Source organism: Epinephelus fuscoguttatus, linkage group LG2, assembly GCF_011397635.1.
Source record: "Epinephelus fuscoguttatus linkage group LG2, E.fuscoguttatus.final_Chr_v1".
NCBI lineage: Eukaryota > Metazoa > Chordata > Actinopteri > Perciformes > Serranidae > Epinephelus > Epinephelus fuscoguttatus.
In genome coordinates this window covers 21,915,451-21,941,277 of record NC_064753.1, presented here as the reverse complement: position 1 = coordinate 21,941,277, position 25,827 = coordinate 21,915,451, and the positions used below count along the sequence as shown (strand labels likewise).

The 25,827-nt window shown below is 41.4% G+C and overlaps 1 protein-coding gene across 4 annotated transcripts in view; it reads left to right on the top strand.

The window, feature by feature from the left end:
- The window catches only part of furina (furin (paired basic amino acid cleaving enzyme) a), a 108,955-nt gene extending 88,942 nt beyond the window's left edge, over nucleotides 1–20,013 (top strand). For all 4 annotated transcript variants that reach the window (XM_049592728.1, XM_049592734.1, XM_049592742.1 and 1 more), the window contains exons 10-16: nucleotides 3,586–3,686; nucleotides 5,772–5,875; nucleotides 6,126–6,243; nucleotides 11,256–11,435; nucleotides 11,522–11,646; nucleotides 13,573–13,695; nucleotides 14,851–20,013. In XM_049592728.1, the coding sequence (XP_049448685.1) occupies nucleotides 3,586–3,686; nucleotides 5,772–5,875; nucleotides 6,126–6,243; nucleotides 11,256–11,435; nucleotides 11,522–11,646; nucleotides 13,573–13,695; nucleotides 14,851–15,458 (1,359 nt within the window). In that variant the 3' untranslated portion in view covers nucleotides 15,459–20,013. The remainder of the gene's footprint in view (nucleotides 1–3,585; nucleotides 3,687–5,771; nucleotides 5,876–6,125; nucleotides 6,244–11,255; nucleotides 11,436–11,521; nucleotides 11,647–13,572; nucleotides 13,696–14,850) is intronic.
- The last annotated feature ends 5,814 nt before the right edge of the window (nucleotides 20,014–25,827 follow it).

Genomic DNA, 25,827 nt, shown 5'->3' with positions numbered 1-25,827 from the left:
CAAAATAAGGAAAAGTGGAACAGCTAGAGATGCGTGTCATTTTGCTTCTTTGCATCAAATAGGATTTTTTTTTTTAGTTTCCTACCAGTGTGGACTTGTTGGACTGTGCGAACACAGCCTCCCTCTCTCTCATCACTTTGTTGAAAAGGTCGGTGTTGCGATATTTGTGCATATCCAAACACCTGTTGTGTCCACGTCTTTTGTAGTGTTTAAAAATAGATGTATGTCTTCTGCAAACCAGAAATATGGGCTTTTCTTTTGGTTATACATTTCTACACCAGCCACCACCAGTGAGTTGGTTTATGTACAAAGTACAGAGCTCTCTGTAAACAGATGAGAGGCATGTATGGCAAACTGCGCTAAAAACCCCAATTGAGACACATATTCTGAACGCACTGTATACATCAGAAAATGCTCAAATTCTGAATATCTCTCGGGAATATGCTGTTTACATGACCCATATCAAACTCAGAATATTGTCATATTTGAAATATTGTATAATGTTAGTGTGTGTAACCGTAGCCATTGTTTGCAACCATATTGACTTGCTTTCATTTTTCATCTTCCCTGCCGTTGCTGGCACGTTGCTGTATTTCAGCTCGTTACACCCGTCTGTGGATGACTGGAATGGTGTGAAACCATTGATGACACTGTATCTTGTCACCAAAGTGCATGTGTATGTGCATTCACGTGCACGAGACAAACACGGACACCCACTGATATAAAACACAGCTTCAGCACTACTAGTGTTCAAGAACTCTGCAAGGTATCTTATCAAAGGATAAAAGTAAAATATAAGCTGGTTTCAGCTGTAGATGTATATAGAGATGGAAGACGTGACAGCTCTGTATAAGTGAAGCCAAAATCTTGATCGCCCCCTGATGGCTGGCTGCAGTACAGGTCATGCCCTCCCATGTTAGTAGGTGGGACATAGGCCAAACTTAAAACTCAAAGTATGCGTCAAACAAATTTTTCCCAATGATGGTGTCTGTCATTTTGTGTCATTCTTATCACTCTGGTGTGTGTTCAAGTGTTCATTTTTCTGATAAGTTATTTGATGCTATTAAAAGGGGGGTTGATATGATAATTAACAGCTGTGTGCACCAACCGGTGTGCTCACAATCAGTGGCACTGCTTGCGATTAGTCGGACGAGGGTATGGGTGGGAACTTGATACTGTGGAGATCTCTACTGTGCAGACCTTAGCTCCAAATGACCTCACTAATGCAAGATGGCAGAAGCCATATCCAGGATATTTTGGCTTCATTTTAGTGCAGCAGGAGGAAGTGGAGACATGTCATCCGTCTTCATATAGAGTCTTTGGTTTCTTCCTCCCATATTGGAGGATTCTGACATGATTTGCAGCTTTTCTCTGCTTTTTTATAATGTGTATGTGTCATTTTTTATGTGTCAGTGTTTGTTAACCCTTTAAGAAGTCTGATAAATACATGTCAATTTTGTACATACACATCTGCAACAATTATATTAATTATTGATAAATCTCGAATGATTTCCTTGACACTGGTTATTTTGGTTTTTAAATAGACAAAAAATCAGGTTTGACTCCTTAAATGTCTCAACTTGTCTGACTGATAGTCCAAAACCCGAAAAAGCAGCTTGCTATCACAGAAGACTAAGAAACCCAGAAAATATTCATATTTGAGAAGCTGAAACCACAGATTTTTTTTATTTTCTAAGTGACTAATTGAGTCATTGTTCAGTCCCATACATTCTGCAGCGTCATTCTGAACTTGCTGTCTGAACCACAGCATGACTTCCTTGCTTTTTCCTCCGTTTCTTCCTCTTCTCCATTCATTCAGTCTTGGGCCATTAAAATTATTATGAATAGTAAACGGCTAAAACTCCATCTGGCAATCTGTTGCTGCTTAATATTCTTGTCACAAACACACGCACATGCACACACACACACACACACACACACACACACACACACACACACACACAGTCTTTCTTTTCCTAGCATACAGTCTAGCAGCCAGGCCAACTGGACGGACAGCTTATGACATCTCCGTGACATGTGGCTGGTCCCTTAATGCCTCAGTGCTGCACTCATTTAATTGTGCTGTCACTCATGAACCCAGGAATGAAGAGATGGAGTAGAAAAGAGAGGGTGGGACCCCTAGGGTTATGTAGGAGTGAATATCTTAATGTCTGTTGAGGTTTTTTTTCACTTATATTATCATTCTCTTTCACTTTAAAGTAAGAGGGATATGGGAAGCTTCTGAATGCATAATCGCAGCATTAAAGTCAGTTCTGCCAGTGCATTTATTATTCTGTTTAGTCCGTTAAAAGATTAGTTTCTAGAGGCTCTGCACTGGTCAGCACATAGAGCAGATTTTTGATTCTAACGGCTTTTGTGTGAGTCTTATTCAGTTACATAGATTGACCTCCACTTTATACCTTTATAGTGACTGGGGGCTTTTTGCAAAGCAATGTTTTGTAACCTTTATCCATCCCGAGATACACTATTCTGAGTATAAACATGCTGGTTCTGCACTGCTTTGCTTTGTATTCATGTAGCTGCAGAATTTCACTTCTGGGAGCTGCCCAGTACAACCACAGCCCTCTGCTGTGGGTCACCGTGTAGATTTCTGCTAGAGCAGTTGATCTAAAAAAGAGTCTTGCTCAAAGACACCTCACTGGTAGTTGTTGAGAGAGGCTGAGCACAAGTTATTCAATTTTCCCACTTTGATTTTCCAGCTTGTCCTCAGAGCCATGCTGTAGACTTTCTTGCTCTTCAGCTCCTGCTTCTCCAGCTGTTAGGCGATTTCTGCCTCCAGCAAATACATATGAGATAGTAACAGAGGGAGTAATGGAGAATCAAGTTTTTTGCCCACTTGAAGGAACAGTGTGTAAGATTTGGGTGGATTTAGTGGCATCTAGCAGTGAGGATTGCAGATTGCAACCAGCTGAAACTTCTCCTGGTTAGATTTCCTTTAGTGGTCATTGTTCAGGATGTTTTTCCCAGGAGCCGAATTATCCGCAGGGGTCTCTCTCTGAGGTGATTAAAACGGACCAGGTGATTAAAACTGGGAAAAACACTGAATAAAGCAGTTTCACTTAAAAAATGTGTGTTTTTCTGACACTGCACGTTGCAGAGGAGGTTCTAATTAAGGTGGCCAACATGAAATGCAAGTGGTCCAATCTAGAGCCAGGGTGTGCTTTGTTTGGGCTACTGTAGAAACATGGCAGTGCAACATGGCAGTCTCCATTGACGAGGACCTGCTCCCTATGTAGATATAAACCGTTCATTCTAAGGCAACAAAAACACTGTTCTTATTTTCAGGTCATTAAAAACTCTAGAAAACATACTTATTATATTAATTTTCTGTCAATGTATCCCCCTAAATCCTGCACACTGGACCTTTAAAGGAGGCAAATTCCAAGTTATCAGGATTTCTTTTAATGTGAATGCACAAAAGCAGTTCTGGGGTAAGTTTAGGATTTGTGATACTGTGAAAGGATGGCCCAGAGTTTTAAAACTGAATTGGAAGAACAACTTTCGTGTGAATGTTTCTCAAGAATATTTTCCAACTTCAGCTTTTGCCCTGTTCATCCTCTGCAGGTGACTACAGACCTCAAATCAAAGTGCACAGACTCCCACACAGGCACCTCTGCGTCCGCCCCGCTGGCTGCTGGGATCATCGCTCTTGCCCTTGAGGCCAAGTAAGTGCTTATCACCACTTTTCTGAGTCTTACGCAGCGTTGCAATTCTCCTCAGCTTTACAGCCTCATCCGAACCTTCCCCATCTGCATATTTCCCAGACTTTTGTTGATTAAAATCAGTTTTTCAGTTTTCTGCTATGGAGAAGAAAAGTGTTAAAAATATAATTTGCACAGAACAAACTCATGATTAGACTGTGCTGTAATTATTCTAGCGGAAGATTAGTCATTTTCAGTACCTGCATGTACACTAAAATATTCAGAAAGCCAAAGTAGTTTGAATTAATGCCCCACTCTTATCAGTTTCTAGCACGTGGTTAGACGTTTCCTTACTGCAAAATGGTTATTTAGCGGCAACAGGTAAAATAATTCCTACCCTTGTTTTTCCTCAGACTTTTAGAAGGCCCATTATAGATTTAACGCTCTTGTATTTGAACAGGCTTTAATTGCTGGCACTGCGTGCTGATGCATCAATTGTGCTTGATTGTCCCATTTTATGAATTACTTTTTAACCCTTCTGCCTGACAGACTCTTACAGTGCATTTACACAAACAGCTCTAATCACTCTTATCCAGTCATGCAGCACTAATGAAGGAACAAACATGAACGTCAGAAAAGTCCTGAAAATGAGTAATTAGTCTTGGTGCAAAAGAGAGTGAAGTGATAGCAAAGGATTCCAGTTAGGACAGATTTGATGAGAAAGCCATTGAGCGAAGTTACTAAATCATATTCCCCATTTGACCAAATCCACAATATGAAAAGTTAAAGGGACTGCGTTCTATGAGGAACTTATTGATAGTCAGTGTATCACATATAGGAGATGTCTTTTCAGCAGCCCCCATTTTGGACTAGCAGCAGGAGTACAAACACCAAAGCTGAGCATTACATTGCTGTGGACAAGGGCAGCAGCAAAATGTGTTTTAGCCACCTAAAAAGATCTGTAACAGTTTTAGTGTACACAAAGCGCTTTGGTGTTGCATTTTTGATGTATGAAGGGCGCTATATAAATAAAGTTTGATTGATTGATTGATTGACTGTATTGAGAGTATTTTTACTGCTTTACTTTTCCATCAAGCAGCCCTTTCCGATGGGGGAGCCATTAACGGCTGCAGTTCCTCATTTATGCTCTCGACAAAGCCAACCAAACTCCATTGAGAAAAACAGTAATTTTGACTTGCTGAACACAGAAGCTGCTGTTAGTTTGTATTATTGTGTGACTTCGGTGAATTCAAACTAACCCTTCAAACACCAAAGGCACAAAATAACACAAACAAAATAACTGATCGAGGCAGCAGTTGACTAGCGGCTCCTGTGTTCAGCACTGTTAAATCATTGTTTTTATTAACGAAGTCTGGCTACCAAGAGACCGATGTAACAGTTACCTGTTGCAAATCACTGTCTGACGGTACAGTGAAGCAGTGAAAATATTCTAAAGATAATGTAAACTCAAACTGATATTGATAGTGTTAGGTAGGAATTTTTTACAGGTGGCTAAAACACGTTTTATTGCTGCCTGTCATGTTGCTTAGCTTCTTTGTCGGGCTCAAACCTGCCTCTCTAAACAGGGGGCGTGCCGACTGATATGTACTATAGGTAAAACATTTACTATGGATAAGTACCTCATACAGCCCCACCTTAAAAGATCTGAACTGTCCCCTTAAACACATCTGTGACCTCCTCTAACCCTTTTTGTCCATTCAAACCTGTGTGGCTACAGGCAGAATAATCACTTCACACTTTTTCAGAGTGTTCTCTTAATAATACATTTTGCCAAAGGGCAGAAATTGAGTTCAAAAACACGTTGACTGATGATTTGCTTTAATTCAGGAGAGTACGTGACTGGTACTTCTTTGTATTTAATCAGCTGTCCACCTGCAGGTTAAGACTGTAGGATGTATTGTCAGCGGTGTCTGTTTGATCTGTTTGAGTGCCTCAACTTGACTTAAAGCCAGAGTCTTACTCTGTGTGTGTGTGTGTGTGTGTGTGTGTCTCTCTCTCTCTCTCTCTCTCTCTCTCTCTTTCTCTTTCTCTTTTTCTTTATGTGACTGTGTGTGTCTGTGTGTGTGCTTGCACATGCACACATACCAGTAAAAACCTGACCTGGAGGGACATGCAACATCTGGTTGTACGAACTTCTCACCCTGCCCACCTGCTCACCAACGACTGGAGAACCAATGGGGTTGGGCGGAAAGGTACTGCAACTCCTTCCAACTTCTCCTCTGCCCTCTGCAGTTTGCAAATGCCTTTGAGGCTCATTAACATGTTATGCTTCGAATAAACCAAATTGTAACGAGAGATGTAAGGCCCTGGAATTGGACGTGTGAAAGCTTTAAACAGGACACACACTGTAGCTTGTCTGTAAAGTTGGAGATGGGAGAGGATACTGCTCTCAGCAGGCCAACATTCATGTCTGTTTCCTCTTTTCTCTCCTGGTCTCTGCAGTTAGCCATTCATATGGATATGGTCTGCTTGATGCCAGTGCAATTGTAGGGCTGGCACAAACATGGACCAACGTGAGGCCGCAGCGGAAATGTGTGATCGCCATGCTCTGTGAGCCAAGGTTAGTACACCACACATGCACACACAGCCCACTGAATTTATCTCAACACCCTGATTATAAGTGTCTACACTTATTACAGCTGTCACTTAAAAACGTACTTCAGACTAATTAGAAGTAGCAAGTAATTTGTTTGAATTAATTTGAATGCAGTCCACACAGCCTAATCCTAAACTACATTTTAGAATTGATGTTGTTCTGTTCAGTCGAAAGTGGGTGCCTCCATTGCGACAAGCTAACATTATTGTAAGGCAGCGGCATTGTACGAACTCAGCAAACAGCCTTATCCATGGTGTATGTGTCAACTCCAAAACCTTTACTCACTTTACCTCTCAGATGGTTTTGTGTCATGATTATTTGTTCCGCACAGCTAGCTAGTTGTCTTCGGTTTGAGCTAGCAAAGAGAGGACCAGTGGCCTAGTTTACTGGACAACAGTCTAAACTTCAAGCACCATATTGACACTCTGACTTCTAGATTGAGAATAATACTTTGCTTTCTGTGCAGACATAAGAACTGTTTCCCCTTTCTACATAGAAAAAGAAAGGTAGAAGCTGTATTTTTATCTGTTTTGGATTATGGGAATGTTATATATGGAAAAGCTGCCACCTCTACATTAACATCACTGGATGCTGTCTACCACTCAGCCCTAAGGTTCATTTTTAGGAGCGTCCCTTGCTATAATACAAGTCTGTGCCACTGTGGTCAAATATTTAATTTTTCACACTTTGAAACAGTAGTTTGGATTTTTAATTAAAAAGCATCACCCCAACATACAGCATATGATTCTTTATTTATAGGGCACTGCACTGATTTAACATACACTTGCCTCATGGAGGACAGTTTAGCTTTTTTAAACAGCTGTCTGAAGTCATCTGTGGCTCTGGAGGAAGCTTTCTAAAACTGTCTTAATCCGTCTCATGTGTCTCCCAACTTTATGGAAGTGCATAACTTAATCACTGTATACCCCTTTTACCAGAAAAGTTCCTCCCTGACATAAAATACTAGCTTGACAGTAGTAACCTGGCTTAGATAGCTGCAGCACATAGAACACAGAGGTAAATAACCATCTTACAGAAACGCATGATGCAACTGATGAAATATAAAGTGATGAATGTGATCTGAAAGATAAATAAAGCCGATAGAATAATGGTACTCAGTGTGCTATAACAAGGAATAGAGGAACAGATGCACCATAAATACACTGTTATGTACATTGTTTTGACATAAACTCAGCGTGTGATTTAAGCACCATGATGTTTGAGCCACAGTGAGCCATAAAAGAAACTGACATTAAACTGGTCCATATCAGAACGCAGGTGAGGAAGAAGGAATAACTGAGCCGTCATGCTTTGCTGCAGTGACACGTTATGTCTTCATCTGCAGCTCGGCTCTGCGCGCCCGGTGAAATGCTCCGTGTCGTTGTGTGTGTGTGTGTGTGTGTGTGTGTGTGTGTTATGTGAGTGTTTGCGACAGGCACTCAGCTCGGCTCGAGGGGGAGCATTTAAAAGAGAAATAATAATTTGTCAATTCATGTGTTGCTTTTGCTGTTAAGACACTAAATTTCTCCTCAGCCATTTTACTCCTTCTCTTCCTGGTGTCACAGTCTAAACAGCCTGACATCTCCTCTTCATTATGCGCTCCCTGTCACTTCCCTCGCTGGGTTTGAGGTTTCTCTCTCTTTTACTGCAGCTATGAGATGCTCAGAGCAGATGGTTTGAGCGTCTGGGAGCAGCAGTCAAGGCAGGTTATTCAATTTACATTTTAGGTGTTTAGCTGACTCACTTATCCAGAGTGACTTGAAATAAGTCGGCAGGTAGGGGTTCAGTGTCTTTCTCACTGTCAATTATATACAGTGATTACATCTAACGGAATCATGACAGTGTCATCAAAAGGGACACATTTCCTGGGACAACTACAATACTGTGTCATTAGGAGCATAATGACAGCAGTTAGATGATGAATGAATAACTCTGGAGTTTTAAGTTTGGTGTTGTTCTGTGTATAGAGAGATTTGTCCATGGATTTCAGAGTTGCAGATCGTTGAGTTGAATTGTATTGTTTGGCCTAACCTTGTGTTTACATTTGGAAAATGGATTTTGCCTTTAAGCCTGAAGTCTGTACAGGAAAGCTTCTGTAAGTGTGTCTCTAACCAAATAAATGAGCATACAGGTTTTGTTTCTAATAGTCATCAGAGATATTTCGTGTGTATATCAGCATTGAATGTGATAGGCACCCAGATTTGCATGCACACTGTGGAATGCCAGACTTTTGAAAGAGGAACAAACTTAAAGGCGCTGTATGTAAGAATGTGGCCAAAACGGTTACTGCACTCAAATTCAAAATACTGCCGTGAGACGTGTCCGCCCCCCCTCCCCTACAGATTTGAGGTTGCTAGACAGCGGCACGCTGGAGACTGATTTGTTTGCCCATGGGCGGCTGCTGTGGCAAGGCCGCGTCACCGCGTACTTGATCTTCAGTTTTCCAGCAGACCGTTCGAGCAAGTCCGGCTTCTCTGCTGCTAACGCTGCTGCCGGGATACAGCTGAGGAGGAGCCGGCTGCTAATGCTACGTACCGGGACACTGCTAATGCTACTGCCGGGATACAGCTGAAGAGGAGCTGCTAATGCTACGTACCGGGACACTGCTAATGCTGCTGCCGGGATACAGCTGAGGAGGAGCCGGCTGCTAATGCTACGTACCGGGACACTGCTAATGCTGCTGCCGGGATACAGCTGAGGACGAGCCGGCTGCTAATGCTACGTACCGGGACACTGCTAATGCTGCTGCCGGGATACAGCTGAGGAGGAGCCGGCTGCTAATGCTACGTACCGGGACACTGCTAATGCTACTGCCGGGATACAGCTGAGGAGGAGCCGGCTGCTAATGCTATGTACTGGGACACTGCTAATGCTGCTTGCCGTGCTGCTGTAGCTCAGTCATATGATGCTGAGACTCTACTGACTGCATGACTGGTTAGGGTTAGGGTTATCATCAACATCATACAGATCTGTTTAACATTGTAGTCTGAACATCCACAAGGTCCTCATCTGACAGTATCTCAACCTTCAGTCACCGGGGAGCCTCCTCACATAGCTGCATGCAGACAGTAAAAGACTCTGAGGCCTTTCAAAAACTTCCACAACACACAAACAGGCTCACAAATGAAAAACTCCAGCTGTCACAACATTGTCACAGCTGGTAAATATTAGGTCTTTAAAGTAATTAAATGGTCTTAAATTTATATTTGTGAAGCCTTAATTGCCATAGGTATTTTATCTAATTTTATTTATCCATCTTTAAATTGTTTTTTGTCAAAATGAGTCAAGCTCTTCTGCATGAAAGTCCACATGTGTGATTGTACAAATCTTTAAATCTACCACTGACCCTAATACTTTTTACTTTATACTTCCATATGGCTGTTGGCAAAATGTAAATCATTCCAATAACCAGATTGCTACATAAAACCTCCCTCAGTACGGGACTAAATATATACTACTTACTTTCATACTTACTGGCAAAGCTTGAATAAGAAAAAGATGATTTGTACAAAAATCAGTCTTTAATTTGGCATTAAGTTATCTTTAAAAGCATTAAATCTAAATGTCTTATATCTGTAGACACCCTGAAACCAGGACTATTACATTTTGTAATACTGCAAACTGGAGTTTGGCACGAGTTAGAAGCTCTGACAAAGCTTTTTAAAAAGATTTATGATTTAGAAACACTCTGAAGCGTGCTAACCACCAAATGGATAACAACTGGTTTGGCTGCCTCCCTGAATATTTGTTGGTGGTTCTGCAAAGCTTTTTAAACACAGGATTTAAATACATATTTGTGTCTCCAAAGGATTATTGCTGTAAACAGATTTAATTTAAAAATAGTTTAATAAAGGATTTCCAATATGTGGTAAGTATGTAATTGGTAGATGTCTCATAATGCAATGGACCAGATCTGCTGTGAGCTGCTAATGCCAGCGGGGAAACACATTTAAGCAGAAGGCAACTAAAAAATAGAATTATACCATTTGTGTTGTGCTTCAGTGATGCTGAACAGAGAAATCTTATGTTAATTTTCAGACATATTTTAATTTTCAGCAATAGTGTTTACAGTCCTCACTGCTGTGATTTTCACCTGTAGCTGCTACTGAAATGTAGCTTTCTTTCCGTCTGTCTTTTTCTCATTTACTTGTTGATTTTCCACAGGTTTGTAGCATACCCCTCCCTCTGTTTTGCCTCTGTGTGCTTGTAAAAGCAAATGCCGTACCTACAACAACACCACACATTTTGCTTCTCCGTGACCTTAAATCACAGACGCCTGTGTCGCAGTGGTTAAATGGCAATGATAAATCAACTTCAGCAGCCATTTGTATAAATTTCCATTTCCTTCCTCATGTTTTCTGACTCTACCTCCAAACACCACAAAATACATGCTGCAGTAGCCCCAACATGCAATTGTTGAAGTGCTTCTAGTTTGCATCCCAGTAATAATGTGGACAGTCACTATATGGCTCGTTGGCAGCTAGAAAAGTGGTGTAAATTATCCTTTTAGACTGTTCCCATGTGATGCTGCTACAAAGGTCATTTATGTAGTTCTTTAATACATCATAAAAAATGTATCAGACTGAACTTGGAGAGACTTTGTCTTAAAGCAGCGTGACAGTTTAGTGATCACCTTGTGTCACTTAAAAACGTAATCGTCTCCCTCCTCCTCTGAGTTGCTGTGGGTGCGTGTAATCTCCTAAGCAAGAGAGTAAAAAAGAGGCGCTTTTTCCACAGAGGACACTGGGGCTACAGGTTGTGAGACGCTAATCCTGTTCAAGGCCACAAACTCTTCACCCTTCACAGGCTTCCACACTGGCCGGGAGCCAAATGTCACACTCACACAGTTATCTGGAGAGTAGCTTATCCCAAGCTCAGAACGACCCAGTAATGATTTTGGCGACACACAGCCCATAAGTAAGGTCTACCTTTGTCCTCATGTGTCTTCTTCCTACATTCTTTCTTATGTTCGACAGCAACATCGGCAGCCATTTGTCAATAAACAAGAGCGTTGACGCCTGCTTTGGGACAGACAGTCACGTGACCTCATTAGAGCACGTCCAGGCCCGGCTCACCCTGTCCTACAACCGCAGGGGAAACCTGGCGATCCACCTCATTAGTCCTGCCGGCACACGCTCCACTCTGCTCCACCCCAGGTACAAACACACAAGTATGCAGACAATACAGCACAAGTTGGTAAACACAAACTGTTAATACTCCTTGCTTGTGTTTTTTCCTGCAGGCCTCATGACTATTCATCAGAGGGGTTTAATGACTGGGCTTTCATGACCACCCACTCCTGGGATGAGAACCCCACCGGGGCGTGGACGCTGGAGATTGAGAATGTAGCCGGTGCCAGCGACTATGGTAAAACATTTTTGTTGTGAATAAATCCAAGAAATGAACATTCCAAAAAATGGTGCTTTCCAAATTTTTTCTCTATTTTGGCCATATTTAAAATAGGGTTGCAACTAATGATCATTTTCCCTATTGATTCAATTTTTTGACACTGTTATTTCATCAAAATTTAAAATAAACAGCAAAAGATGCCCATCACAAATCTTGAGAGACATCCTCATCCTCACAGACCCAAAAATATTCTATTTAAAATTATATTGAAAAAGGAAAAGCAGTAAATCCCCACAATTGAGAGGCTGGAACTGCTTGATAAATGACTTGAATGATTAAAAAAAACTGTCACTTTTTTTTTTTGGTCAATTGAGCAAAAGATTGAACGTTTTATTAATCATGAGTAAAAAAAGCACAACAAAAAACAAAGAACCCCAAAAACAAATAAAAGAAGTAGAAAGTACTGGGCTTGGGTGTAGTGCACAGTTTGCACCACCAGAGGTCAGTCTCTACTGGTGGAGCAAGCACATGGGCTAAGACAGATGGCGCATGCAAGTGGTGAGGATAACGTCTCGGGACTACTACAAAAGAAAAATGCTTCGTCCTCGTTTGGGAATATTGCCACATACAGCTTTATCTTGAGATAATTCTTTCCAACTACAGAAGCAGTGTATTTGCCACATCATTTTATTCAACACTTCATCCTCATTCAGCCCACTCATGTGTTGGCATTCGCTGCAGTAGCAAGTCTCATTGGGCCCTTCAGCGAGCAGGGCACTTATTTTCTCTCTATTCCATATTCAATGGGACATAAGTATTTAAACCCAGCAAGACCTGTCTCAGGAGGCTAATTGCATACTAGAAAATGTCATACATGCTACAATGACTTCTATCACCAGCAGCTCAGCTTTTAATACTTTTTTTTTTTTATGTACATATCATATACCTTATGCCATGGTGAAATGACAGGAAGGTATGAAAGAAAAGATAACGCCCAGGCCTAGTAAGAACATAATTGGCTATAAAAAAGACATAAAACAGAATACTCAATTCTGATTCTTATATGCACAGTTAATGACATTATTATGTTGAAATCTTGGGGAAAAAACCTTCATGGTATGTAATGTAATGTTACAATATTAACAGTAATTTTAAGTGACTTTATATCTATCTTGACAACACAGATACAAACAGGAAACAAGGGCATTTAAATTTGAACACAGGGTGTTGTGGTCATGTGCTATGTGTCTTAACCAATAGGCCACCAGAATGTCCTCACATTAATGTTATTCAACACATGCATTAATCTGTTGAGTCTAGCACAAGGGTTAAGGATTCAGTGCCAGGAGATTAGAGATCAAGTGTGGCTCCTGTCTCCAAAGTGTCTGCGCTTTTGTTCTCTTTATAGGCGCTGTGAAGCTGACTCTGTGCAGCTCTGCAGCAATCAGTTTTCTTATAGCAGGGAGCGTGATAAAGCAGTGGAGTGAATACTGCACTCTCTCTGTTTGCACTTGGATCATCCACCAACGACCGTCTGCATCTGGACTTATCAGGTCCACCCACAGCACGGTACTCAGAAGCCAAGGAAACCCCAGAAAACAGATCTTGATAAACGCCTCACACCTCCCTCCTCAGCAAGAAGTGATTTACTAAAGTGGAACCTCTCACAAGTCCCCACACTTGAATGCTTCTTTTAGAGATGTGCACTTTATAACACTCATATTAGGCACGGAGTGAAATCATGCTGTCTTTAAATTGCGGCTCATTTCAACGAGTCATTTTCTGTCACTTTATGCAGAAAATCCAAGAGTCTACTTTACAGTGAGAGGAGGATACATTTACCAATTCCACCCCAGGGAGTGCCAGAGCCTCACTGTTTCTGACAGGCCCACTTTGTCTCCCGCTTAATTTCAGTCTTTCTATCTCCTTCATCTCTCCACTCAGGCACTCTGACCCAGTTCGTCCTGGTGCTGTACGGCACCGGCTCAGCAACTTCCAGCTCCTCTGACAAGGCTCAGCCTGGCAATGACAACTGCAAGACCTTGGACCTGAGGCAGATATGCATTGGTAAGACTGGTATCTCTTGTCCCCAGTTTGTTCGGCGCAGGAAGTTACTGCCACAACAGCCGAGGGGAGATTGTGTAATTACTGAGTCATGTTGAGATGTGACGTGAAGTAGCGGGCGAGGTGAACAGGATGAAATATCCCATGTGTGCTCAGCTGCCTCCGTTTGCATTGCATGTCTCCACGTCAGCTGAGGGCAGACTCATCTGAAAGTCACACAATTACCTTATTCAAACTCTTCCTGCGAATGTCACGCTGTTACAGAGCCTCAGTGTCAGTGTCAATTTGAAATGAAGATCTAACTTCTGATGAGATCAAATGAAATTTTACTGCAGGTCCCTTTTTAATAACCTCATTTAAATTTAATGACGTCCATACTGCCTTCTCATACCTAATCCAAATACTGCTATAGGCAAGGTCTCGAGATACCACTGACTGAGCACCCAACACAGTGTGAAGTCCACCTACATGTTCTCTGAAACAGTGACATTCTGACCCCTACAGGCTGTCAGAGGTACTTACACACTGACAGATGAGATCATACACAGTCATTAGAGGGGGAACTGAATTTAATTATCATATATTTGATCATCGTATCATATGATTATCATGTACCATGTGTTAATTGATGCTGTCTGACTCAGGGCTCACAACTCTAGTCTTCTCTGTTTCCGTACAAGTTGACAAGACCCTGCAGTAAATTAGATTCCCCTCCTTCTGTTGGCTCACACTCCTCTTTTCAGTGCTGTTACCCCCAGCACCCACAGTCTGTTAATTGCCATTATAGGCAATGGCCTGCATCTGGACCTGCTGCATATGGAAACAGTTCTGTTGACTTAAACATGCTGCACTCAGCATATAAATTGCAAATCTTTTTTTCGTCATCAGTTTTCTTAGTAAGCGAAAGCAGCTCTAAAAGTGAAAATGGTGACGTGAAAGCAAAATGCCTCGAAACTTTGTCCCACATTTTCCAAGATACCAAGCGACCTCACTGGTGCATGAACACAGAAATGTTTGACACAAGGTGCTTTAGTGTGTTGACGTGTGTCCTCTGAGCCTCGACTGTCTGGGCGGGAATCTTGGTTCTGTTTTTGAGTGATCTGACTCATATGAAAAGGTACACGCTTTGTGCTACAGTTTTGTTTCTCTGTGTTACAGAGTGCGACACTGGCTACTACCTCTTTCAGCAGGGCTGTGTGAAAGAATGTCCTTCAGGCTTCTCAGTGGGCTCCCAGCCTGTCAACTACACAGTGGGAAACTCTATACCACCAGCTTCCGTCCCGGCCTGCCTGCCCTGCCCACCGCCCTGCCTGACCTGCAGCAGCCTCAGCCCTCAGGCCTGTCTGAGCTGCCCCCCTCACAGCTCCCTGGACCCCATCTCTAGCACGTGCCTGCACCTGAACCAGTACATGCGCGAGTCCCCTGGCAGCTTCATGGTGGGCCCGGGGAACCAGGGAATGCAGCTCCAGCTCAGCTCCCGGCTGCCCATCACCATCGCCGTACTCAGCTGCATAGCCATCATTGCCACCTTCGCTGGCATCTTCCTGCTGCTGCAGCTGCGCTCAGGCGCACTCATCAAGCTGCCCTCTCTGGAGGCTGGCGGCGGCCTCGGGGGCAGTTTCAGCCTAGGGGGAAATAGGGTGGTGTCGTACCGCGGCATCCCGACAGTGTGGGGGGATGATGGGGTAAATACAGACTCTGATAACGAAGAGTTTGACGTCCAAAATGAGAGGACTGCCTTTATCAAAACACAAAGTGCTCTTTAATGCCTCCCCCACATCCCTCCCTCTCTCCTGCTTTTAAAGTCTTCTCACCCTCATTTGTCTGATAAATCAGGGCTGTGGTAACTGCCCTCTCACAGTCTTTTCTGGTTTTATCTCTCATCCCTTTTTTCCTGTCTCTGTCTTACCGGGTTCTCATCTGAGTCCTGCTTCGGGATCTGCTGTGGGAGTCCTGATGGGAAGCCGCTGTCTCTCAGAGCTCAGGATGGCCCGAGCTTTGCTCTGTTCACACTTGGGCGCTTTTCTATTAAACTGGCTCTCTCCCTCCTTCTGCCCTCAATCACTAACAGTGTTTGTCTGTGCGGAGTCCATTTTCCTCTTCAGCTCCAGCTCCTCTTTGTTACAGTAAACAAATTATTATTATTTCTTTTCTTTCTTTTCCTCTTTCTTTCCATCAGTCTCAGTGCAGTAGCCAGATGAGATTGTTGAATGTGAGGAGTAGAGTGTGTGTGTGTGTCTGTGTGAATGTGAGCGTGTTAATCTGATGAATAGTGTACTGCCCTTTATAGAGAAGCTAAAGCCGCTCCTGTCACATTTAATACTTAAACTTAAAAGTGATAACAAAAAAATTGTATTACAAAGCATGAAATCGGATTTGGAAACATTGATTCTCTCTGAAGTGTCGTTTAGTGACATCAACATCCAAAATGTTCACAAAAGCACCATTTATCTGTCGTGAATCACAGCGTAATTTAAAAACGCACAAATCAGAAGCATAATAGTTGTCAAGGAAATGTCCAGACTCTAATGGTTTGTAATGACGTGTCACCAGTCAGACAAACAAAACAGACTGTCTGAGTCGTCTTTCTTTATGATGAGACAGCGTTTTGTATTTACTTAAAACAAAATCCATCTTTCACACAGTCTTTATTTTATCTGTTCGGTTATTATTCTAGGTGTGAGGGGGGCTTTAGTTCTCCTATTGTACACACAGTCTGGATCTCTCTCAGCTCTGGCAGAACAAAATGTGAGTCACACAACCAGCAAAGCTTCCTCCAGCCTTTTGGGATTCAAGATGGACTCAATTTATCCCGGTTTTGGAGACTATAAATTCTCCTGCGCTCATAACCTCCCCAACCATCACATGGAAGGATATCAAAAAAGTAATATGAATTAAAAGAAAGAAAGAAAAAAACACACACAGGCTACTCGATCAACCCTGAGGCACAATCCCTTCCAGGGATATTTAATTTCTATGTTTGATGTGTGCACATCCCGGGGCTGAGAGAGAAGCAGCTGAAGTGCTGATGGGACCCAGAACAATATGTGACTGTAGAGCACAAGAGCTTCTCTAAAGCAGCTGGCAGGTGTTGAGTTACCTGTGATTGATTCATTGACAGAGCAGACGCAGTTAACAATACAGCAAGGCTTTCCCTTTTGTCTGAGCACATTAGCACTACAAATGTACATTAGACACACCTCATATCATAATGACTAAAACTTTGTGTGTGTGTGTGTGTGTGTGTGTGTGCTTGTGTGTGTGTATGTGTGTGTGTGTGTGTGTGAGTAATTTTACTGCTTATGAGGTCGAGGAATGTTTATCGGCCCTCTGAAGTGAAGGTTTCCTTTCCTATTTCGCCTCTCTGCTCTCTTCAAATCTTGAATGCTGTTTAGAAGTCCCGCGTAGAGACTCCACATCTCATCAGTGTCTCTGCACTCACCCTCCAGTCTTTGTCTAATCTGAATTTCAGATTATCTCTTCAGCGTACTTGCCAATTAATTATATTCTGAATGATACTGCAGCAACTATTTATTCTGAGAGATTTTAATCATACCTTTAGGGAAGATTGTTTTAAAGTGATTCCTTTTCTCTCGGGCTGGCTATCATCGAAAAATGTGCATCTCATGATTTAACCCAGTGTAGCCATTTTGAATCCATTGATCTCCTTTTTCTACTATGCTGAAATTATGATTGTGTTGTTGTTGTTTTTTTTTTTTCATTTCCAGTACAAAACGGTGGAGCTTGCTGAGAGAGGGTTGTCATGGTGATGACATGCATACAAAACTGCAGCTGCTCATCCTTTTTATTAATCTACCTCTCATATCATTCAGCAAGGTTTCAAACGCCGTCAGACGAGCTGTTAAATGATTATAGAGGTCAAATTATATGTAGGTCAGATATGAAAATGCTTGTCGAAAAAAGATTTAGGAGAATAGGCATTTGAGTCAAATTTATGTTTTAGAAGAGAAACAAGCAATTGTGATTCAGAAACTGTAAAGCTGCTGTGTAAATTCTAGTCCGCTGAAACTCCTATATCTCCTAAAATTTATTGCCTTTAGGATCAGCATTCATGGGCAGTCACACCTGGGCTTTAAAACCTGTTATTGAAAATAGAATGGGTAGAAGGATTGTCCATAGATCTTGTTGGCCAGCGTTTAAGTGCTAAATCAACTTGAAATTGTTAGGGGTGTTGATTTGCCTCATGTCTCATTCTACTGTTTCTACCCAGGCGGCTCCATCTAGAGTGAAGACCTATTTGTTCCTAAGTTCATGTCACTGACAATCAAATCATCTCCTTGTTTTAGGGCGAGAAGGTGCACAAGCACACAAAACTAATCAAATTAAATTTAACCAGTTGTGTTTGGAATAGCTTTCTCAGAAGGTACTATTCATAAATATTTAGAGCTGCATGTGATTTAAATTGCAAATTGTCCAGGAAGAAAAAAAAAACATTAGTGAATAAAGAGTTTTAAACCAGAACCTTCCAAACATCCTGTTCAAAAGGATGGAGAGAGATTGGTATGTACGCTCGCAGACACAGCAGCGAGCCAGGAAGCCTAATTCATCTCAGATGGCAAGTGCAGGTGTAGCACATTTGGCTTATCGCTGCAGTTTCAGCCAGGAAGCACTAAACTGGATTGGAAACCAACCCGAGAACGTGGATTTAGAGAAGGTGCCCTGGAAAGGAACAAAGCTAATGTGGCTGCAGAATAACGAGCGTGTGCTGCATCGCTTTGTGTGATGCGCATTAGTGCCTACTGCCATTTAAGGCTTCAATTAGCCCCAGTTTAAGGCGGGTGCTAATTTAAAAATGTAATAACTACAGCCTCAGACTTCAGCTGCAAAATCTTATTGACTTCCCCAGCTTAGTGCAAAGTGTGCAAACAACAGATAATGGGCAAATGCAGCACCCAAATTTTCTTCCCTATACTATTTCCTGAACTCTGGATGCTGAGCGTTTCCTTCTAAAGAAGAACCAATTTGTTGCAATCACTATTGATGCTCAGACTCATCAACATTATCCATCGAGCATCTTCCCTTACAAAAGACAAATACTGCTTCCAGAAAGAATAAAGTTTCTCCTCAAGTGCAACGCTTTGTGGGTGTACAGACAAGTTTCCGTGGCCCCTCGAGTGCACACACACAAAATGATTTATTCATCTTAGCTTGATGTTGTATTCACTACAGCTTGAAAACTCAGAAAACTTTAAACTGATGAACTCAGAGCTTTGTGCATTCAAGTGTTCAACTTTTAAGAAAATCATGAATGCGGGCAGCATTAAGTAGCTCGTGCTTCCAAAGCACAGGGAGCTGCTGAAATACCATTAGCAGCCAGCTCACTTCCTTCACTGCGAGAATGTGATGGAAACTACACACTAAAAAAGAAGAGGTTCTCTAATTGTGCCAGAAAGCAGCTCATCATCATAAGGCTGCCACTTCACCGGCACTAAAGTGTGAAGCCTTTTAATGTAGAAAGTAACAGGAATGTTACAAAAAAAAAAAAGAAATCTGGCTGCTTGTCGCAAATTGTCTCCTCTGGCTATAAAGAAGAGACTCGCTCATGGGAATGACGGAGGCTTTTTTCTTTATACAGCTGATTTATTTCACATGGAGCTTGATGTTGCTTCAGTCCTGCCTTAGGATGTAGTCTGAAGTGATCAATATGAAGTCGGATGGAGTTAATAGGAGCAATATCTTTGGCATAACCAAAGACAATCATTTTAATGCTGTCTGTTTAGTGTAACGATGTGTTGCTTTCAGGTTGTCACAGTCCATCGACCCCCTTCACATGTGTTCAAAGTGTTTTGTTGACGTCATTCTGTCATCTCTGCTTTTTTTTTTGTTTGTTTTGTTAATTTTGGAAGATCTGCGGTGACACCCTGTATGTTCAGCAGCTGTGGAGGGAGGAGGTAGAATGTATCCCATCTCCATTAACTTAAGGGCTGAATCAGATCTGCGTGCGTCCGTGTGTGCACATGCTTGTTTAAGTATAAATGAAACACTTTGTGATGGGGGAGCGGGGGCCGGTTAGTGGAGCAGCCTCAGACGTCTCTGTTGACCTCCTCCCACCTCTTCGTGAGGTTCCTGGCCTGTGGCTGCACACAGTACCTTACAGATTTGTGACCTATGAATAATGTACAAGAATGACTATCTTACATGGGACATAACTCTAAAATAAGGCCTATTTTTGTACTATATGAATGGTGCAGTGTAATTTTCTTGTAATTTAAAGATTTTTTTGCTCTTGTTTTTCTCCTTTTTATTTAATTGATGTCAATTATAGATTCTACTAAAAATAAAGATCTATGCAAATTTGAATGTGTTTTTATTAACTTAAATGTCCTTCAAGTGAACATGAGTTGATGTAGGTTGGTGTATGAAAACAGCAGAGTGGTACTCAGCTGCCTTCATTAAAGAAAAAGACCATTAATTTATCAGTCATGCCGTGTTACCTTGAATTTGTGTAGAAAACTTTCTTATTCTTGCATGCCTTCACAGAAAACAGCAAACATATTGGCTTATTGATTGGGTACCACATTTAACAACAGCAAAACTATATCTAAACTCTCTCAGAACAGTATAACCCAAGTGTCACTTATCCAGTCGTACACTCTGTACTTCCCAAACATTTTAGCTAAAAACCTCAGTATAGGAGTCTGGCTTTGACTAGACAAAAGATGAGTTTCACTATCAGTTCAGTTTGGAATACTAAACAGGTTTTTCTTCATGAAAATGCATGTTCATAGGAGGTACTCAGCATACGACTGGATAAATGACACTTAGATTATACGGCATGAGTTGTGTGAGAGTTTTGATATAGTTTTGCTGTTGTTAAACATGGTCCCCAATCCAAAAATATGTTTGCTGTTTCCTGTGGAAGTATGCAATAATACAGAATTTTCTACACAAATTCAAGGTAACATGGCTGACTAATTTATTTACAAATGGTAATTTTGTAGGTGGAATATTTCTTATATTGTTGGTGAAGGTTCTCAGTCATGCAGGTCATGGTAATCATCATGGCTTCATCAGTTCAGACCTGAAGAAGCCTCTTAGATAAGGTGAAACATCCTCAAGAAACTCAAGCAAGTCCCATTGCCTACGATATAGCACTTAGTATTTCTTTGAGTGAAAGGACAAGAACAATGATATAAAAATACTCTGTAACAAGCAAATCCCATTCAGAAAGTATTTTTTTTAGCAAAACAAACATCAAGAATGAAAAGAAAAGGTGCTCATTCTGCAGAACATTGGCCCCTGAGATTCATATAACACACCACATATTACATTATTGGAGTGTTAATACTGATGCATCACTGTGGAAACAGCATGATATTGTTGTAGCTGTTTAGGTGGAGCTAATTTTAACTACTTCTTAAGTAGTTAGTACATTGTCCAGTGGCTCCTAAGGTAGTGGGTGTGACATGGTTAATAAAAGAGAAAAGAAGAAAGAGTTATGCTACACAAATTACTATTATTATAATTAGTAATAGTAATAGTAGTATCAGTAGAAGCATTAAATTACTTTTCTTTCATCTGAACATTTTTGTAAAATACTGAGATTATTTGACTCAATTTTCTAGATATATTCTTCTGAGAGGTTTAGATGAAAAATGACTCCTGTGATGGAAACATGACATGAGGCTCCGAGCAGAAACTGCTGTTTTTAGCAATGCCAGTGGTACTGCACCAGAGATAGCAATGTCTGTCTGACTGTCAGTCTGTCCAAACAGAAATATCTTGATAACTGTTTGATGGATTGGCATGAAATTTTGTCCCCAGATAATAAATCCTGCTGACGTTGGTGATCCCCTGACAGAGATGGGAAGTAGCTGAGTACATTTACTCAAGTACAAGTCTCTTACAATGTTAGGGCACATGTACTTTACTCCACTACATTTATTTGACACTTGAAGTCCCAGATTAAGATTTTGCATTTCTACAAAAACATATGATGCAGTTGTTCAGTGCACAAAGTCAACTCATCAAATAATTTTAGTCCTCAAGTCCTATAGTCTTATTTTAGTCTATAATAATACATAATTTATTTGTTAATTATAGTTTGTATTATTAATCAGAATCTCCAAAGCAACTAGTAGCTAAAGTTATAGAATAAAAGTAAAGTAAAAGTACAACATCTCCCTCTGAAATGTGGTAAAACACAGCAGCAGAAAATGGAATGTACAAGTACCTCAAAATTGTAACTACAGGAACAGTTCAACCCAAAATCAAAAATACTTATTTTCCCCTATTACCTGTAGTGCTATTTATCAATCTAGGCTGTTTTGGTGTGAGTTGTTAAGTGTTGGAGATATTGGTCACAGACATGTCCTGCTTCTCTCAATTATAATGAAACTAAATGGCATTCGGCTTGTGGTGCTCGCCCAAAAAAAAAAAAAAAAACATTTAAAAACCCAACAGCAATGTCTCTTTCCAGAATCAAGATCCAGTTACTCAACATGATCCACAGACCTTGTTGTGGGCAGTTTTATGAAGGAACTGTTGTTTTTTTTTCCTACCGAGCTGCACACAGCAGGAGGAAGTGTGCATCTACTGCTAGCACTACTGAGCTAGCTAATGTTACGGCTCAGCCGATGAGGACGCCATTAATGTTTACATCTCATGTTGTTACAAGCCTCTTGTTAGAGAGTAGATGCACACTTCCTTGTGTGTGGTGATTTGGTTGCCGCATGTAGTTTGATAGAAAGAAGATAGTTCCTACATGAAACTGCCCACAAGGTCTGTGGATTATGATGAGTAACCAGGTTATGGTTACTGGAGAGAGACATTGCCGTTGAGCTTATTAAAACTTTTGAGATTTATAAGTCCTAAATGGAGGGCAGGCTGGCTCTAATTATTTGTTTCTGCAATCCTGACTGTCCATTGTAGTCTGCTGCTGTCCTTTTTGGTGGCAGATCCAAACCAAACAGTGATGGACGTGCAGAGAACAGACTAGATGATTGCAGTGTACAGCAGAACTGGATGAGCAGCTCCTGAGTCAGTCTGAACTTTCAGAGCAAGTGCAGGTGTACATCCTCTGCTGGGCCTTTTTTTTCTGATGGTGTTGATGTTGGAAATCCAGGTCCTGAGAGATGGAGGATCACAGAAACATAAAGGATTCCACAGCAGACACATTGTTGTTCAGTATGGTGATGGGTGGCAGTGTCAGGGGGCTCCCTCTGAAGTCCACAACTCTCAGCGTGTTCGGCTCCAGATTGTTCTGACAGCACCAGAGAGCCAGCTGTTCCATCTCCCGCCTGTATGCAGACTCATCACCATCCTGGATGAGGCAGATGACTGTTGTTGTGTCGTCTACAAATTTCAGGAGTTTAACAGACGAGTTTCCTGTGGTGCAGCTGCACATGTAGAAGGAGAAGAGCAGCGGGGAGAGCACACATCCCTGGGGGGCGCCAGTGCTTATGGTCCAAGTGCTGGATGAGATGCTCCCCAGCCTCACCTGCTGCCTCTGGTCTGTCAGGAAATTTGTGATTCACAGGCAGGTGGGGACTGTTTGGAGCGGAGGATGTTGGTTTTGAGATGTGGTAAAGTGAAGAGAACTGAAGTTCCCTCTGCGGCCGTTTCCACAAACATTCTGAGAATTCTCTCCTAACTTAGGCTAAAAATGTCTAGCAGGGAGTCCTAACTTACAGGTGATTTAGAAAAATTCTCAGAGTAACTATGTGCCAGGAAGGAACAGAAACTTTTACCTTAGTGGGCCGGTGTGGCTGATCATGTTGCTAGGTAACAGATGTGATTGGTTGTCCTTTGGTGAGCTGTAAGGTTTGGACACCCGGTGGAAATGACATGAACTACATCAAAATATGAGACTGAAAGTGTTGTTTGTGTGATCACTAAGAGAAAGGTTGCGACAGACTCAAGTCATCACTGCTGCCCTGTTGCATTTTTCCAGCTGCCAAATATCTTAGTGTTTTTATTTCTAGTGTTACATCGTTATTGCATTGGGTGGAAGATGTGAGCGCATCTCTATTGAGATCGACCACAGGCATTATCCCTGCACAATCTAATCTGTAGCCTTTCATTTACTCACTGTCATCCAGAGTTTGGGGAATATCTCTGCTACCTCTCTGTCTTTCTACCAATTTCTCCTCTGCTTAGGAAACTATTAAGCCACTTAAAAGTCCTCCTCCCTGCTCATAACAGTTTTTAAACTCAGGAGCTGAGGCTTTGTGAATAACTCTTATCTCTACCAGGACCCAGTCTTAACGTTCAGGGGAAATTCTTAGAAGATTTTACCCACACCTTTAACTGCAACCTAGACACATCATCAGTGTTGTGACCTAGAGTCACCAGGTGTTTCGGGTCCTTCAACATCATACATCCTCACCCAGGCGACCCAGCCAGGGTTGATCAGACCCCAGCCTGTGTCTAGGTAGCTAGTGTGGTCCAGGTATCACCCCTTTAGATCCACAGCCATCTTGATGCCCTCAGTGATGTTCCTGATGGCTCTCTTGCTATGCAGTTCTCTGATCCACAGCAACTTGGTCTGTAGAGCGACTGGCCAGCAAATCCTTGGCAGCTTACCTAGATGGGGTAGCATCAGGTCTTCCACCCATTCCTTCGGCATTCGCCTACAAGCTCCTCATACTGGGCCTTCTTTTCTGTTATAACTAGAATTTTGTCACAAGGAGCAACTTGATGTATGAGGACACGTTTTGAATATGGCCCCTGAAATGTGACAGAGCAGAAGAATGAAGTAGCAGAAAATGGAAATACTCAAGTATAGTCACCTCAAAATTGCATTTAAGTGCAGTACCTGAGTAAAGACACTTAGTTTCTTCCCACCCCTCAAGCTGCAGTAATGGAAAATAGTTTCTTCAACATGAATGCTACCACTGACGAATTATGATTCGTCAGTGGTAGCACGGTAGTATGATACTCCGTTATTTATAGCTACAGTGTTGATTGTATGATAACATGAAACTCTTTTGTAGATACTGCACTGTACCAAAAAAAAAAACAACAACCCACGTTTCCTCTGTGGTCTGAGCTGCACTGCATTGTTTAGTGTATTATTTTTGTCCATTCTCCCCAGTCTGTATAATGAGTGCACTGGATGATGTATGGCTGGTGTAATTAAGCCAATGAGTTTACAGCAGAGAGGTTGCATCCAACACCAACCAAGTCATAAATACAAGTAATGAAGTGAGACTGGGTTCACACTGTGGTAAAAAAGAAAATGAAAGCTTTTTTTTTGTTTGTTTTAATTTTTTTTATTTCATGCAACAAACACCATCAGCAGTTTTTACAGTCTGTTCTGGTCTAAAAGCAATAAGCAGTATACTTTAGAAAAAACAAAACAACAACAACAACAACTAGAGAAGGTTTCATCACACTGGCCATAGCTCAACATTAAATAGCATTGGGTAGTATTTTTAAATTATTATTATTTCCCCATTTTATGCACAGTAGCAAAAACCTGCACCTGCCTGCATCAGACATTCAGGTCACTGCAGGGAAATGTTGTCACCACACTGCTCCAGTAACCTGCTCAGCTGTTCATATGATCATGTGTAACATCAAGACATTAAAATCACCTCCACTGAAAAATAAGAAAAAGAAAATATTCAGTGGTGGACATAATGTTGAGATCATTTTCTGTAATAAAGTACCAATAAAATAAATAAATACAAATACTCATTACAAGTAAAAGTCCTGCATTCAAAAATGTACTCATTTCCAGCGAGATGTACTTAGAGCATCAAAAGAAAAAGAAAAAACTGGCTCCTGTGAGTTGTATAATGTGGTAGTGTTTTTACTGAATTGTTTTTACTGTTGCACTGATGGAAAAGCATGATTTTACTGCTGTATTTGGCTGAGGCTGGGTAGTTTAATCCATGTACATAAAACTCAGAAAGTAACTACTTACTCCAGCTGTAAAATAAAAGTAGTGATGTAAAATGCATGATGATAATGCAGTGAAGTATAATGTTAGTAAAAAGGAACAGAAAATAAAAGTAAAAGTACTTTAAAATTGTACATTAATCCAGGAGCTGAGACAACTGTCCTCAGTTGCATCCTAATATCTGATGTTTGTGATGTGTGATGTGAACATTAGTGGCCATAATGTGACATGTAGATATTTGAGCTCAGTCTTCAGCTTCCACCTGCCTG